At 35.5% G+C, this 14,137-nt stretch overlaps 2 protein-coding genes across 2 annotated transcripts; one reads left to right on the top strand and one right to left on the bottom strand.

Moving 5' to 3' along the window:
• Window positions 1–6,466: 6,466 nt before the first annotated feature.
• Window positions 6,467–9,306, bottom strand: LOC144447021 (uncharacterized). The gene is made up of 3 exons (XM_078136883.1): window positions 9,272–9,306; window positions 7,809–8,025; window positions 6,467–7,058 (listed from the first exon to the last, which is right to left on the bottom strand). Exons 2-3 carry the CDS (start codon window positions 7,990–7,992, stop codon window positions 6,844–6,846), a joined length of 399 nt encoding a protein of 132 aa, XP_077993009.1. The 5' UTR covers window positions 7,993–8,025; window positions 9,272–9,306; the 3' UTR covers window positions 6,467–6,843.
• A 1,928-nt stretch (window positions 9,307–11,234) lies between these two features.
• LOC144447611 (uncharacterized) lies at window positions 11,235–13,494 on the top strand. Its single transcript, XM_078137687.1, has 2 exons — window positions 11,235–11,504; window positions 13,064–13,494. Exons 1-2 carry the CDS (start codon window positions 11,348–11,350, stop codon window positions 13,294–13,296), a joined length of 390 nt encoding a protein of 129 aa, XP_077993813.1. The 5' UTR covers window positions 11,235–11,347; the 3' UTR covers window positions 13,297–13,494.
• The last annotated feature ends 643 nt before the right edge of the window (window positions 13,495–14,137 follow it).

Here is a 14,137-nt window from a genome sequence, read left to right as displayed (position 1 = left end):
TTACAAATGTCGAGAAAGAATTCAACTTACAAAATAACATTGTGATGCTGTAATAACGATAAACAACGCCATCTAACATTGCGTTTTCGAGGTAGTGTAAGTAGGTGTGTATCTCAATCGGGATATTCAGTCCGTCGGCTGTTAGTACCGACCATTTGCGTAATTAGGGGTAGACCATTTGATATCCGGGGGGGGGGGGCTTGGAAAATTGGTGGAGAGTCATTATTTTTTCCCACCAGCTTGCCTGTGAATTATTTTTTTTCTCCTCGCCTATGCTGGCATGTGCATTCCGTGTGTTTCGACAGTCAATCCTGGAGTTTTTTGAGTAATTTTCCAACCAAGTGTAATTTTAATTTTTTTCAATGTTTAAATTAATTTAGGAACGTGTCGCCATCATATGCATCTTTATTTTTATGCATGATTGATAATTTTGCCTTTTTTATCAACTTTGAATGTTGCAATTCATTTATTGATGTTTTTAAATTAGTGTCAATGACATGAAACATTCATATTTACTTTGTCTTTCCACATCCAGTTATACCAACAAGATGGCAACAGAAGAAAAACAGGTGAGTGTTTCTGTAACTGTAGTATAACAAGCATAAATATTAAGTAGAATTTCTGCAACTTTTATCATGTTAAAAACTTCTATTGTCATTATTATAAGCTATAAGAGCATGACTATTATCTGACTAGTATACTTGTAAAATAAAAAGAATTATAATTAAATTACAACCATGTTGATCCAGACATGTATTTTTGGACTAACTTGGAGAAATAATGAGGTTGATAAAAAGGTAAGTCCTGTTGTCAACAGTTTAATGTCTGATTAACACATGATATATTTTTCACATCACAGTCTGAATACAAAAAACGCTGCATGTATACAAAATAAATAAAAAACTAACGATATTAGATCATCTATGTACATTTTTGTATTTCTAAACTTTATGTTTAAAATAGGTATTACTTTAAGTAAGTTGTATAGAAGAAAAAAGAGACAGCTGTTAAAGTATGAAAGATGGAAAAATGGAAATCTTGTTATGACAAGGCTGCCAGATACTATGAAATTAAAAATGCTGGATGTATAAGACAAGAAAAAAAGGTAAGGTGACCATCATTAGTAAAGAGAACCCAGTTGTTTACATCAGTTAGTTGCGATTTTCATCCTATCTCAGCTCAGTATATCATGTAATCTCAGCTCCAAAGGACATGATGAGAAGGAGCAAGACTTCAGCTATTTTTCTAAAATTGTAATTTCAAGCGATATAACGTTGTCTGATAATACATACTATTTATTTATTGTGTGAAGGTATTATGCTTTGGGCTTTTGGTTGCTTCAATCAATCAATCAATCAATCAATCAATCAATCAATCAGTCAGTCAGTCAGTCAGTCAGTCAGTCAGTGAATCAATCAATCAATCAACCAATCGATCAATACATCACCAGTTTCCACTACTTCTTTTTGAAGGCATTCAATGTTTGCCATTGTCGTATTTCAAATGGTACTATACTCTAATCGATAGACGGAGTTCAACACCTGAGCCATATTATACGACACTAGTTTGTACTTTGCACTTGCTCCTTTTCTAATAGAACCAATAATTAGCTGTTTCAGACAGACATCTTGGGAATAGAATGAAATAGCTTGTATATGCGTCATCACAGACAGACGATAGATGTTGACGTTAAATACAAGGACACTATAGGACTGAGAAAATACGAAAACACAAACATTAGAGTAAACCATATTTATTTACTTTGATAATGAACTGAAAAAGAAAAACCGGCAGTAACACATTCAAAATATGCATCATTTCCAATTTTCAGAAGAGTTGACAGTGGTACTTCCTTGCGTTTGTTTTTATGCTGAATGTCTGGGAGTAAATGTTCCCCTAGTTACGTGCAAAGACGTTTTAAATAATGAGTTATTCCATCATGTCAGTAAACACGTCTTTAGCTTGCAAAACGACAGTTTGCAGCCTGAAAAATTCATAATACAGTGTGACTAACATTAATATTGGGGAAAATCCCAGTCATAAACTGTACGTAATTAGGCTTAAGCTATCCATTGCTTTCTAAGCTAGGCCTTCATATGCCAGCAGAACATCTTTGTAATCGATTGTATATGTTGCAATTGGTAACTCTAGTTTTAAAAAATGAGTTATACAAGCTAGTGTTTTCACTACAGTACCGGTAACCTTTTTACAGACACCGTTGCTAGTAATTGTCTGTACACGAACTATTAGTATTCTAAACTTTGAAAGAACAATGACAGAAATTTGTAGCTTTATTTCACGTTACTGTTGAAGCACACGGAATATATGTACCACTTTCCATCAATCTTCTTGGAAATGATGATAGCCTTGCCTTCATCCATCTTGCTTCCATCACTGGCAAAAGAGTCGAAGTTGCCACATCCAAACATAAACTCTCCTTCTCCCGTTGAGCCATCGACAACAGTGGCATGGAATACCATATCGTCTATCCCAGCTTCTTTCAGGGATGTAATAACCTCTAACGCTCCTGTGGTATAAACGATAGTTTGGAATACTGTTATTGTATGTATACCATGTTTAACGTGTTTAAGCCAATTGAGAGAGAGAGAGAGAGAGAGAGAGAGAGAGAGAGAGAGAGAGAGAGAGAGAGAGAGAGAGAGAGAGAGAGAGAGAGAGAGAGAGAGAGAGAGAGAGAGAGAGAGAGAGAGGGAGAGGGGGGAAGGGGGCGAGTGAGTGGGGAGAGAGAGTGAATGACTGGGGAGAGGGAGAGGGGTGGGGGATAGGGAGAGGGAGGGATATGGGATGGACGGCAGGACGGACAGACAGACAGACGGACAGACAGACACAAACAAACAAACAAACAATACATATAGACAGAGTAAGGTAATAATAGAGGATTGATTACATGAGGACATAAACTACAGCTACAGACTGTATTTTATGGCCTAATTACTTGTTTTTTTAATAAAATTCTTTGCAGGAAGTCTATTTCTAATTATAAACATGTATTTAGAAAACGTCCGGATATAGAACATACATGTAATATCTGTAATAGCTCACCTTCTCGCCCATGTCTAGCTTCTTTACCAGGGGCCATTACAGTGCAGTCTGTGGTATATTCGTTTCCTGTTAATACCTTCAAATCGCCAGCTTTGTAGCGTGCTCGCCATCGCTTCACTAAATCCTCCAGTGCAGTTTTAAGATCTGTAGTCGACATGTTGTTTCTTTGATCTATGGTTTCGTCAAATAACTAGGGGAGGTGGTTAGTCGTTTGGTTGTTCACTCGTTCGCTCAAAGGAAAATATGTATTCTATTGCCAGCGTATATGCTTTAAATAGAAATGCGTTGGCCTTCATGTATCAAAAGCCCTATCACAGAGTCTGATCCTCCAGTAGCTTACATATGTTCATAAATATTCATTAGAAGAGGGTGAAAAGAAGAACTTAAAAACAGACACGGGAAATGTCATACACTTTATTCACAACTATGTAGACAGAAAGATTCGTCCTTGTTGAGTTACCATTTGTATCACGTGATAAAAGGGATATACACGACGATTTGCATTCTACAACTACGGCCAAGATGAATAAGTAGATCATATAAAGGATCTCAGACCTAAAGTTTTCTTCACCTGGTACCAGGTCTCAGGCCCAGCTTTCTTCGCCTCGTTTCCAAGCACCTGGGTCTCAGACCTAGCTTTATTCACCTCATTTCTAGGTACCGAGGTCTCAGACTTGATGCTCAGGACCTTGAAAGTCTGAATGGTGTATGTTATTATATTCTAAATTTAACTTCAAAATGAGATGTGACCTTTCTTCTGGATTAGTGTTCGTAGATCACGCCATGATTGACATCATTTGTGCAAAATGTAAAGACTAAGGGGTGGACCATTTGATATCCTGGGGGCGGGGGCTTGGAAGATTTCGGGGAAAAAAGACGCCAGGTGGAGTTGCTAGAAGAAACATCTGGATATGAGTGGGTGATGGAAAAAAGATGGACCACTGCTGCTACAAAAAATGTCTTGGCAGGGAAATGATGCGCAAGTTCGAGTGTACTGTTCAACCTGCTAGTACCTCTCCAACCAGGACACTTTCAACATTTTCAAACCCATGTCAGGGACCAGTCAGTTTCGTTAGCCTGTGGTACATAATTATATAGATTTGTTCTTGTCTCTGTTTCTTTCATAATTTTTTAAATATTACTTCATGTAAGGGTTCAAAAATAACTATACATAAAATTATACATACATATAATACATGTATTACCTAGCTACAACACTAGTTACAGAAAATGCCATGTAAATAATTGGCTGTTTCACAATCAGTGCTTCACTTATCTTGCACTTTGGGGCAAAATTGAAATTGACGGTTTTGTAATGGTAATCTTCATACTATTAGTTTATAAAAGAACTTAATTCAAATTGTTCTAGTCTCTTCAGTATGAATTTGTCAGAAGGGATGAATATACTTCCTATTTCGGACACTACATGTATCGACACTACAAATCAAATTCAAGTTTCTATTGTGCACTAGGTATGACCTCCTAAAGTACTCTAACATACCAGTGACTTTACTATACATGCAATACCAATGCCCTATACTAATGTTACAGGTCCACTTTTATAACATGGAAAACTTATTTAAAAAGTTATATTTACTTTAGCTTTTCTAAGCTTGGCAACATTACCTCAAAGCTTGCAAATTATCGTCTGAAAGTGTCTATGAATAGCCTGAAAATTGGCTTTAAGAGTAAAAATCCTCCAGGGCTTCTAAGGGGAGACCCCCTAGAACCCCCCCCCCCCCATAAGAGGTAGACATGTTCAACCTTATGTAGTTGCTTTTTACATGTTAGAGCAAATTATTGTCTGAAAGTGTCTGTGAATAGCCTAAAAATTGGGTTTAGGAGTAAAATTCCTCCAGGGCTTCTAGGGATGGACCCCTATAACTCCCCCCCCCCCCATACACACATACTCACACAAGAGGTGGACATACCCCAGTCTCAAAGCTCTTTCCTCTATAGCTTATTGTCAAGATGCTATGAAATTTTATTCATGGGGGTCAGTGACTTTTTGTCGGCCCAATGGAAAAAACACTGACCACCCCTATCCCCCAGGCTGGAGAAACTGACCGGTCTGTCTGAATGTTTGAGCTCACCAATCAAGTCTCCGATTTGCATTTCCAGTGTGTCATCATATCATGGCATAAAAACTGTCAATGGTGTTTATTAAATTGAAAATTACATATGTATTGAAATATGTAGTTTTCTAAATATAATCTGTGTGTGATAGAACAACATCTTTTTGCTCTCTGTATTGCCCTGTGTGAAAACCAAATAGAAAATTGTGGCAACAAAAGTAGGTGTTCAACATAGGCGTAAAAAAATCCGGATTTCTCAAAGAAAGAAATAAAAAAAGTTGCCAGCATAGGCGAAGGAGAAAAAAAATAATTCACAGGCAAGCAGGTGTGGAAAAATAATGACTCTCCACCAATATTCCAAGCCCCCTCCCCCCCCAGGATATCAAATGGTCTACCCCTAATTACGAAAATGATCAGTACTAACAGCCGACGGAATGAATAATGAATATCCCGATTGAGATACACTCCTACATACACTATTCTCGAAAACGCAATGTTAGATGGCATAGTTTATCGTTATCACAGCATCACAATGATTTCTTTGTAAGTTGAATTCTTTCTCGGCATTTGTAAATTAAAAATAGACAATTCAAGGCTCAAAAATCATAACTCGTGTAAAATGCAAACATCACGTGCACATGAGTAACTATTGTAAACATTTGTTTACAATATTCAGATGAGCGTCCTTATTAATTGTATGAAATTCAGTCCACATTAGAGAAATCTATGACAAATATCACTGTGTTATTCTCAATCGATAAACCATCACATTTTCTGTAGTTCGTTTATTTCAAGTGTTAAGGCCTCGGCCCATGACATACAAAAGAAGGACAATTTACTCAGAGAGAGAAATAAAGTATTTACAAGACACAGAGATAGAAAAACTTGATCATGTTTAGTTGCCGTTTTCCTTTACAAATCGTCACCGCGTCTAAACGATTTTAAATACAAACACTTAAAATTTATAAATGACATGGGTTTTTAGTTGATAATTATACAAAACATTTTTCTTCTGTAGGGTGAAAACAGAATCTAGACCATCATTATGCCCAATTATATTTATCTCATATCTATCACAAGTATCCACTTGATTAATAGAAAAGAAGGTAGAGTGCTTAATATAAGTTTGACAGTAAATGTTTAAGGCCGAGATTAAAGAAGTGTGGCGGAACGATGAACACTTTTAGTGTACTTTTTTAAGAATTACCTGACGGAAGCTAAAGACAAGCACTGGGAAAGAATACACTAAAAGTTTATAGTATCAGCTTTATTGAGCATAACAAACAAGTGTACGTTTGTGAATATATTTCTCATGCCCCCTGTGGTATAATGGGATCACACGAGTCATGCGTAGGAATATCTGGGTGTGTCACTTTTATTTGACATGTGCAAACTACCAAAATTTAATCAGACGTGGTCACAAGTTACCAAGTATCCAATTAATATACGCAATAAATGCATCTGAATTACGATAGAAGATCTGTTATTGTCAACGACGCTTAAACGATCACTGCCAGTGACCAACCTTGCATCAACGACTTTTAATACTGATCTTTAAATTTAAACTGATGACGAAAGGCAATCATCATTACATAGAATGATAAATCCTTCTTCTATTGTTAGAAAGAGGTGATGTAATTATGTAGTCCATCTTTCATTTAAAGGGGAAAAAAGGGTTACTATGTCATTAGTCACTTTGCCAAGACGTCTAACTGTAAGAGATGGAGTGCATATACCACTCTCCGTTAACTTTCTTCATAACAGACAGTCCTTTGCCTTCAACCACTGTTTTTCCATTCACATCAACAAAAGCATAGTCAATGCGTCCATACATGTAGTCACCGTCACCGAATACTTCAGTTACACTACATGGACATGACTTGATTCCTGAAGCCTTAGCATTGGTTAAGTGCTCGAAAACACCTAAAAAAGAAGAAAGAAACAATGTGTAGGTTAAACAGATATGGAGTGTGATAAAACTTTCAGGCATCTTGGACTCCTTATGTGTCCAGAAGGTCATCTTTTCTGAATAATGGGTCAATCTGTCAGCAAAGACTGAACATTTAGGGTAAAACTTTTATGAAACTATTACAGTATTGTGACCAACAAGTATCTTGTCTTTGGTTCGAAGTAATTAACAAAAAATAAAATGCAACATAAAATAAAATCCCTACCTACCTATCCTATTTTCTGAAGTCATGTTATCGGAATCATACATATTTTTTCAGCCTTGCCAGTAACTTTGTTACAATTCAACAAATTTATTTTTGTGACTTACCTAACATATTTTTCCATTTGATAAAAATATTGATGGTAACAATTTAGTGGAAAAAGAATCTCAGTCACAATATATATGTTACATAGTGTGAAGCTGCAGTTGATTATCACAAAAGGCTATCTGCAAATGCAATTATCAAAAGAACCCGTATGTACTTGCTTGCTCATAGATAGGCTATAGCATGGCTGTGGACTGTAAGCTGTTGTATAATTTCTGAAACGAACACTCCCAAAGTTTTCTAATACCGGCATTAATATGATGTTCAAAACATGACAGTCTTAAAAATAAGCCACTTGTGCGGTCCTAAACAAGAAAGGTAACATTTGAAATGACATAATTTAAATAATTTTGTACAGAACTAACAACACTGTATTGGTATATTAGGCCTTACATACCTTGTTTACCACGTACAGCTTCCTTGCCAGGTGTCATAATTGTGATATCATCAGTGTACATATTTTCAGCTATCGTTGTTATATCACCTGCTTCGTAGAGTTCCTCAAAATTTCGAAACAACTTCTCATGGATTGACTTAAGTTCACTTTCCGACATCGTTGACTTAGGTGCACTTTCCGACATCTTTGACACGCGTCGAGTAAGTTATCAGATGCACTGAAAGAATTGTGTGTGGTTACTGCCACAAGTATATAATCCTCTGTGGTAACTTCTAGAAATATGATATATGTCTTAAAGAACAGAATCGTCCATATGACGAGAAGAGTTCAGTGGCCAGCTGCAACTATTGATATTGCGTAACATCATTTGCATATAAACCTAGCTTCCGTAGAAAATGTTACGTCTATGAAAAACCAGTGAGAGGAAACAATATTTAAAACTTTATTTAAAATATTGAGTAGATGATATCAGAAAATAATACGTCTATGAAAAAAACAGCGACAGGAAATAATAATAACACTTTATTTGAAATATAAAGAAAATAATATTGGAAATCCGGAAAATCGCGAGAACAAAATTGGTCATTCGTCATTTTCTCTCTGGTCTATGCCTGACCTATAGTACAATGTCTTTATTGTCATTATTGTGTGGTTTCTAATTGTTTAGGCCGTTTCCAGTCAAGAGAAGATCTTTTTCCATAATGATACAGTTAAAGTAGACTTTCAAATCGTTATTTTAGTTTTAATCAAACACTTGTACATTGTAATGAACAGATCAAAAGAAATCTAAAACTGTCCAAAGTGTAGTCAATTTCTTTTCACTTAAGTTTTTTTTTCAAAAACCATGTTACCAAATAATAGCACTGTATATAATATGTAAATGCTTTATGAAATATCACCTTGGAGTGTCTATATAAAATGCAAATATAATATCATCAAGGTCATATAGAAATCAAACCACGGGCAATTAAAGCAACGACATTAATCTTGTCAACCAAACTTGACTCATAAAATAATAATTTAATGATACATGTATTCATACTCAAATTAAGCAGTCTTTATGACTTAAACCATAGACCATCCAGTGAACTGCATTATTTAAACTAGTTATCGACATTTCATAGACATGTCTTCATTTGGACAGGTTATCCGACCGACGGCAACATAACCTGGATTTCCACCTGTACGCAGACGACAATCAATTGTATTTTATCATTTTCACCATTTATAGACACCTCACCCTCAGTCGACATCATGGAATCAGCAGTTAACGTTCGTGGCATCAAATCCTGGTTAACTCGAAATAAATTAAAACTAAAAAAGTTTTAAACGATAAAACAGAAGTGTTGCTTATAAAATCTAAGTTCAGCCGCCTGCTATGTCCAGTCAACCAAATGTCAATTTATCCTAGTAACATTCAATTGACAGATGCAGCTAGGAATACAGCCATTTCTGATACTCACCATACAACCGAAAACAGATATCTGCAACATATCGCTCCATCTACTTTCAAAATCAGTGAGTGCGTGCATGCGTGGTTTTACCTACCGGGGTGTGTATGGTCCAAGGATAGTGAAAGGCATGGCGTATACACAATACATACATCTAGAAAATTCAGATGTACTTCTAAGGATGTTATTCATCTGTGCAATTATGATGATGGGTTTGTTATCAGGCCTTATACTCATTTGTCATCACCAGCAAACAAGTGTTAGACTTGTCAATTAGCAAGTTTTCTGGTTGATTTTTGCTATAACCTCGGAGATACAAGATCGATATATTGTACTTGTTCAATTGATTGATAAAACGGTCAATAACTGTACCAAGAAATAATGAATAGGATATGACATTTTATTCGACAGAAGTACATTTATGTCCAGTGTGACCAGAATATGATACGTTCTGTAGTTATTTCAGCTTCTAACTGAGTATTCGCTTTACGCTCCTGTGTACGCGTGTAGGTATTCTTATTCTGCAGTATATCATTTGCACATTGTATACGATGAATATTTTCTACATGTGTGTTCTTTTTTTCTTTTTTTTTGATGTGTTGGTCTTACAACTATGCTCACTATGTGTAAATATTTTAGTTTAAATGTGTTATCGTTAAATGTTTGTCGTAGCATCCATAACATTTGTACGTGTAGAAGGCAGCACTGTGTTACTAACTAGAGTATGACCGTATATACACTACTACAACACAAACATGTTATGATCGTTGAATTTTTGTACAGTACGCTTGTCTTAATAAATGGTCCATCTATCACAAAGTGATCACTGCTAATGAAGCTTTGAAATGTATGCCTTCAAAATTTTAATTCTATCGACGAATATCTCGCAAAATCAAATGTAGATGTAGATTCGAATTTTCAATATGTATCGCTGGTCAGATAATCTTGCACTGAACGGTATCATCTTGTAAAGATCGACACAATTACGGGTTAGACACTCTATGACGATGGAATAGCTTCGAAAACATAAATTATGTCATTCTCAAACATTTTTCTTCATTCAGCCGGCAAATACTCGCGACCTAAGGGTTGTCACTACTCGCCTAGCCACTCGTAATGACAATGACCCCTTAGGCCACTTCTATTTTCCGTGGCTGAACGAAGAAAAATATCGGAGGATAAAATCTAAATGTTTTGCCTGGAACCAAAGATGAATTTCTTTGTCTGTCTTTTTATTGTTGATAGTGTATATATTATCTTATGTAAGCCTATAACATATTATAAGCTATAGGGCAGAGGGAATCACTTGAAGAAGATATTTCAAAAATGCCGTACAAGCACTAGCATGCACTAAATCCTAACAAGCTCCATTTCAAATTCAATGAACTACAACACAGTCAATATGCAAACTTTAGCATAATAAAACTGTTATCAACATTATATGCGTCGGGGCTCAGACCACAATAAAATAAAATTGTATGTGGTCGGAGGTCGGGGGCCCCCTCGTGCAAAGGCCTATTCTTCTCACAACTCAATGAGGGCGGAACAACACGACGTATCTTACAATCTGTATTCATATATTGAATTTTCTATAAAAACATAAATGAATTTAGAGATATTTTTGAAATAGGAAAATTTAAAAGTCAATTTTACTTTAATCTATATTGGCGATATTTTTTAGACTTACCAACTCTGTCTTGTGTGACAAGTGTTTCATACACTCGTGTACTGTTATTGGTTCATTGTTTTTAATTAAAATAATTTCATTCTTTGTGAATAAATTTTACGTTTTATGAGGATGAAGCACTTGGTCGTAGCAGTAATAATATCGTTGTATAACTGCATTACAAGAACAATTTGCATGCATTCCTTTGGCACTGACTAATAGGTGTAGACACTTCACAGCGCCCTCATATGCAAACATATTTATTTAGATAATCAATGGAATCCTAACCCGAAAGGAATGATGGAATTCTGGCACAATATAGTCGTTAATGATCTAGCCAGACAATACATATAGTGATTAGTCACAGGGTACATAATATCCATCCACCCTACTGCACAGCACTTCACACATTCTCCGCAGTCATGTCAGATGCAGTCTTAAAAGCCGCCCTAGAAGAGTGGCTGAAGAAATTTCAAGAACATTTCGTTGCCGGAGACACCAAGACTTTAGCCGAGACTCTGTTCACTGCTGAGTCTACGATGTTGGCTCCTGAACATGAAGTTCAACACGGCAGACAAGGTTGGTTTAAGGCGATGTAGATACATGCAGTCACTTGCATAACGATGATTACTTTGATAATGTTACACCGCATAGTGCTATTCAGCGTACGTCTCAAAGTATACGACCAGTAAGTCTGTACATATGCGGAGATATTCACTATTGTAAGCAAACTGCAGTTTCCTCATCATGGTTAAATTCTGACATACCAAGTTTGAAAATGTTTAAAAGAACGAAAAAATTGCATTAATTACTTTTATATAGTTGAAAGAGTTTGATTGTGCTCGTTACACTTATACTGGAAAATGAATTTCTTCGAATCCTACGTTGTCTCGATATTGTTATGTAATACCTCGTCTTAAAGGGGAATACCACTCCTGGAAATAGCAAGATACTATACATATGCACAAGATCAACTTGACGTTTCTCTGAAATCGCAAAAAAATTGCAGGTGATGTAAAATCATGAAATGACTCCACAACCCTTAGTTTATGAAAATGTTTTATTTTCTTGAGTGTCTTTCACCTTTAATCGTCTGTTATTTCAATGTATACATTCGTATATATTAAGCAATATGAAGCAGTGTCATCCAATGTGAAGCAGGTGTTTCTTGTCTGATTGTAATGATAATGTTTAAGTCGGTTACTCAACTATTCTTCGACCAAAAGTGAAATGGATATTGCTGTTTAATACAGGAAATATCTTATTAAATATTAATTTGAGCCCGTCTGGCAAACTGAACGAATATGACCACCCACATTAATAATGTCATTTTGAAAATTCCTCTGTCATTTCAGGTTTTTGTTCAAATAAAATCACTCAAAATGTGTCAATTTTTAATTCGATTTTTCAATTAAATGCAGTATCCTGTTCATGACTTGAAATTCACATTTCAGTGTTCCAATATTGACAATGGAATATAGCATTTCTATCTAATGAATTGATAACAACGAAAATAATAGAGTAATTAACCAAATTATGAATTAAATTGATTTTCAATACGTCTGCTTTAATGTCCCTGATGTCACAGTGGTTGAGTCACTCAGATGTCAAATAAAGTGATTAATTACATGTTTGGTTTTTTTGACGGCTATTGAATTTCTGACTATCATGCGATTTCCGCCTCATTTACTTCCTGTAATTTTGATAATATATACACATTATGTACGAAATAAGGTACTTACTGTATGAGCACATACTACATATATCGCTTATGTATATTAAGAGTTTTCAAACTAAACTTAAAGAAAAACTTTTGAAACTTCTTCTGCATCGATTCGATATTCGATAAATAAAGCATGGCCGGCTTTCAGTGGCGATATCGCTGTGTGGGATGTTTCTGTGAGTCTTCGAGTTGCATTGCATGCAATACAATAAATATTATCACGACATGTAAAGTATTATATCACATCTCATCGATGATTTTTTCAGTCGACAATATTTCAGTTTCTGCAGGGTGCATCCATTGTGATACATGCCTATAATTTTCCTAACATTCTTTAACGGAGATACAGATACCAGTTATTTTTATCGAAGTATGTCGCCGTGTCAGTTTCAATTAACGACTATGTTGTTTTCAGGTGTGGCTGGTGTGTTATCTGAAATGAAATCAGCTGGTGTTCATAACATTCTGTTTGAGATCCATGACTTTGGCAGCAGTACTGAGGGTGAGATGGTCTACCAACGTTCATCCTATACTATGGTGAAAGAAGATGGCTCGAATATAGAAGTCGGCAAATATCTGGCCATATTGAAGAAGATAGACGGTGGTTATTTCTACCACAGTGTCTGCTTTAATAAGGACACCAAGTAATAGCGAGTCTGAGATCGGGTCACTGAAGTTGTCCCCAAATGAACTGCCCATGAACTTCAATATATGCATGTATATCAGTTCAAAATATAACTAGTCACAATTATATCAAAATTAAGATTAAAAATTGTCACTCAATTAAATGACTATTGCATAATTATGGATTTTCCAGTGAATCGCAATAAATGAAAATTCTGAGCCGATAGAAAGAATATATCTACTTGTGTGTTCTGCATTCCCAATGTTGTCATATGGTCTGTAAGTGTGGTACGTAAAGAATGTATCGAAAGTGTTGTCAGTAATTAGGAACGGCTTTTCGCTGAGTAAATCATCCAATTTAGGCCACTTGGAAACTGGATACCATTTTGTGACAAAACGTCTTGACTTTTTAGTTTCGAGGTTGTAAAGATTTGCTTCTTTTTCAAAATTATTACTACAAATGATCTTAATATTCACGCGGGTATATGTATGTCTATGACTTTGTAGATGTATGATTGTGTGTGTGTGTGTGTGTGTGTGTGTGTGTGTGTGTGTGTGTATGTATGCATACATGTATGTATGTATGTATGTATGTATGTATGTATGTATGCATGCATGCATGTATGTATGTGTGTGTGTATGTATGTATGTATGTGTGTGTGTGCGTTTGTATGTATGTATGTATGTATGTATGTATGTATGTATGTATGTATGTATGTATGTATGTCTGTCTGTATGTGTGTATGTATGTATGTATGTATGTATGTATGTATGTATGCATGCATTCATGTATGTATGTATGTCCTCTAAAATATATTAAACTGATATCGACAAAAAGTAATATGAGAGAAGATCAAACATTCAC

This window comes from Glandiceps talaboti, chromosome 16, assembly GCF_964340395.1.
Source record: "Glandiceps talaboti chromosome 16, keGlaTala1.1, whole genome shotgun sequence".
In the NCBI taxonomy this organism is placed as follows: domain Eukaryota; kingdom Metazoa; phylum Hemichordata; class Enteropneusta; family Spengelidae; genus Glandiceps; species Glandiceps talaboti.
Note: the sequence above shows the minus strand (reverse complement) of the source record. Positions and strands in the feature narration are given on the sequence as shown.

Bases quoted from the DNA above. Each gene is read 5' to 3' on its own strand.
- LOC144447611 (XM_078137687.1), top strand. From the start codon at position 11,348: ATGTCAGATGCAGTCTTAAAAGCCGCCCTAGAAGAGTGGCTGAAGAAA. The intron at 11,505-13,063 runs GTTGGTTTAAGG...TGTTGTTTTCAG, and splicing joins AGTTCAACACGGCAGACAAG to GTGTGGCTGGTGTGTTATCT.
- LOC144447021 (XM_078136883.1), bottom strand. From the start codon at position 7,992: ATGTCGGAAAGTGCACCTAAGTCAACGATGTCGGAAAGTGAACTTAAG. The intron at 7,059-7,808 runs GTATGTAAGGCC...CTTCTTTTTTAG, and splicing joins AGCTGTACGTGGTAAACAAG to GTGTTTTCGAGCACTTAACC.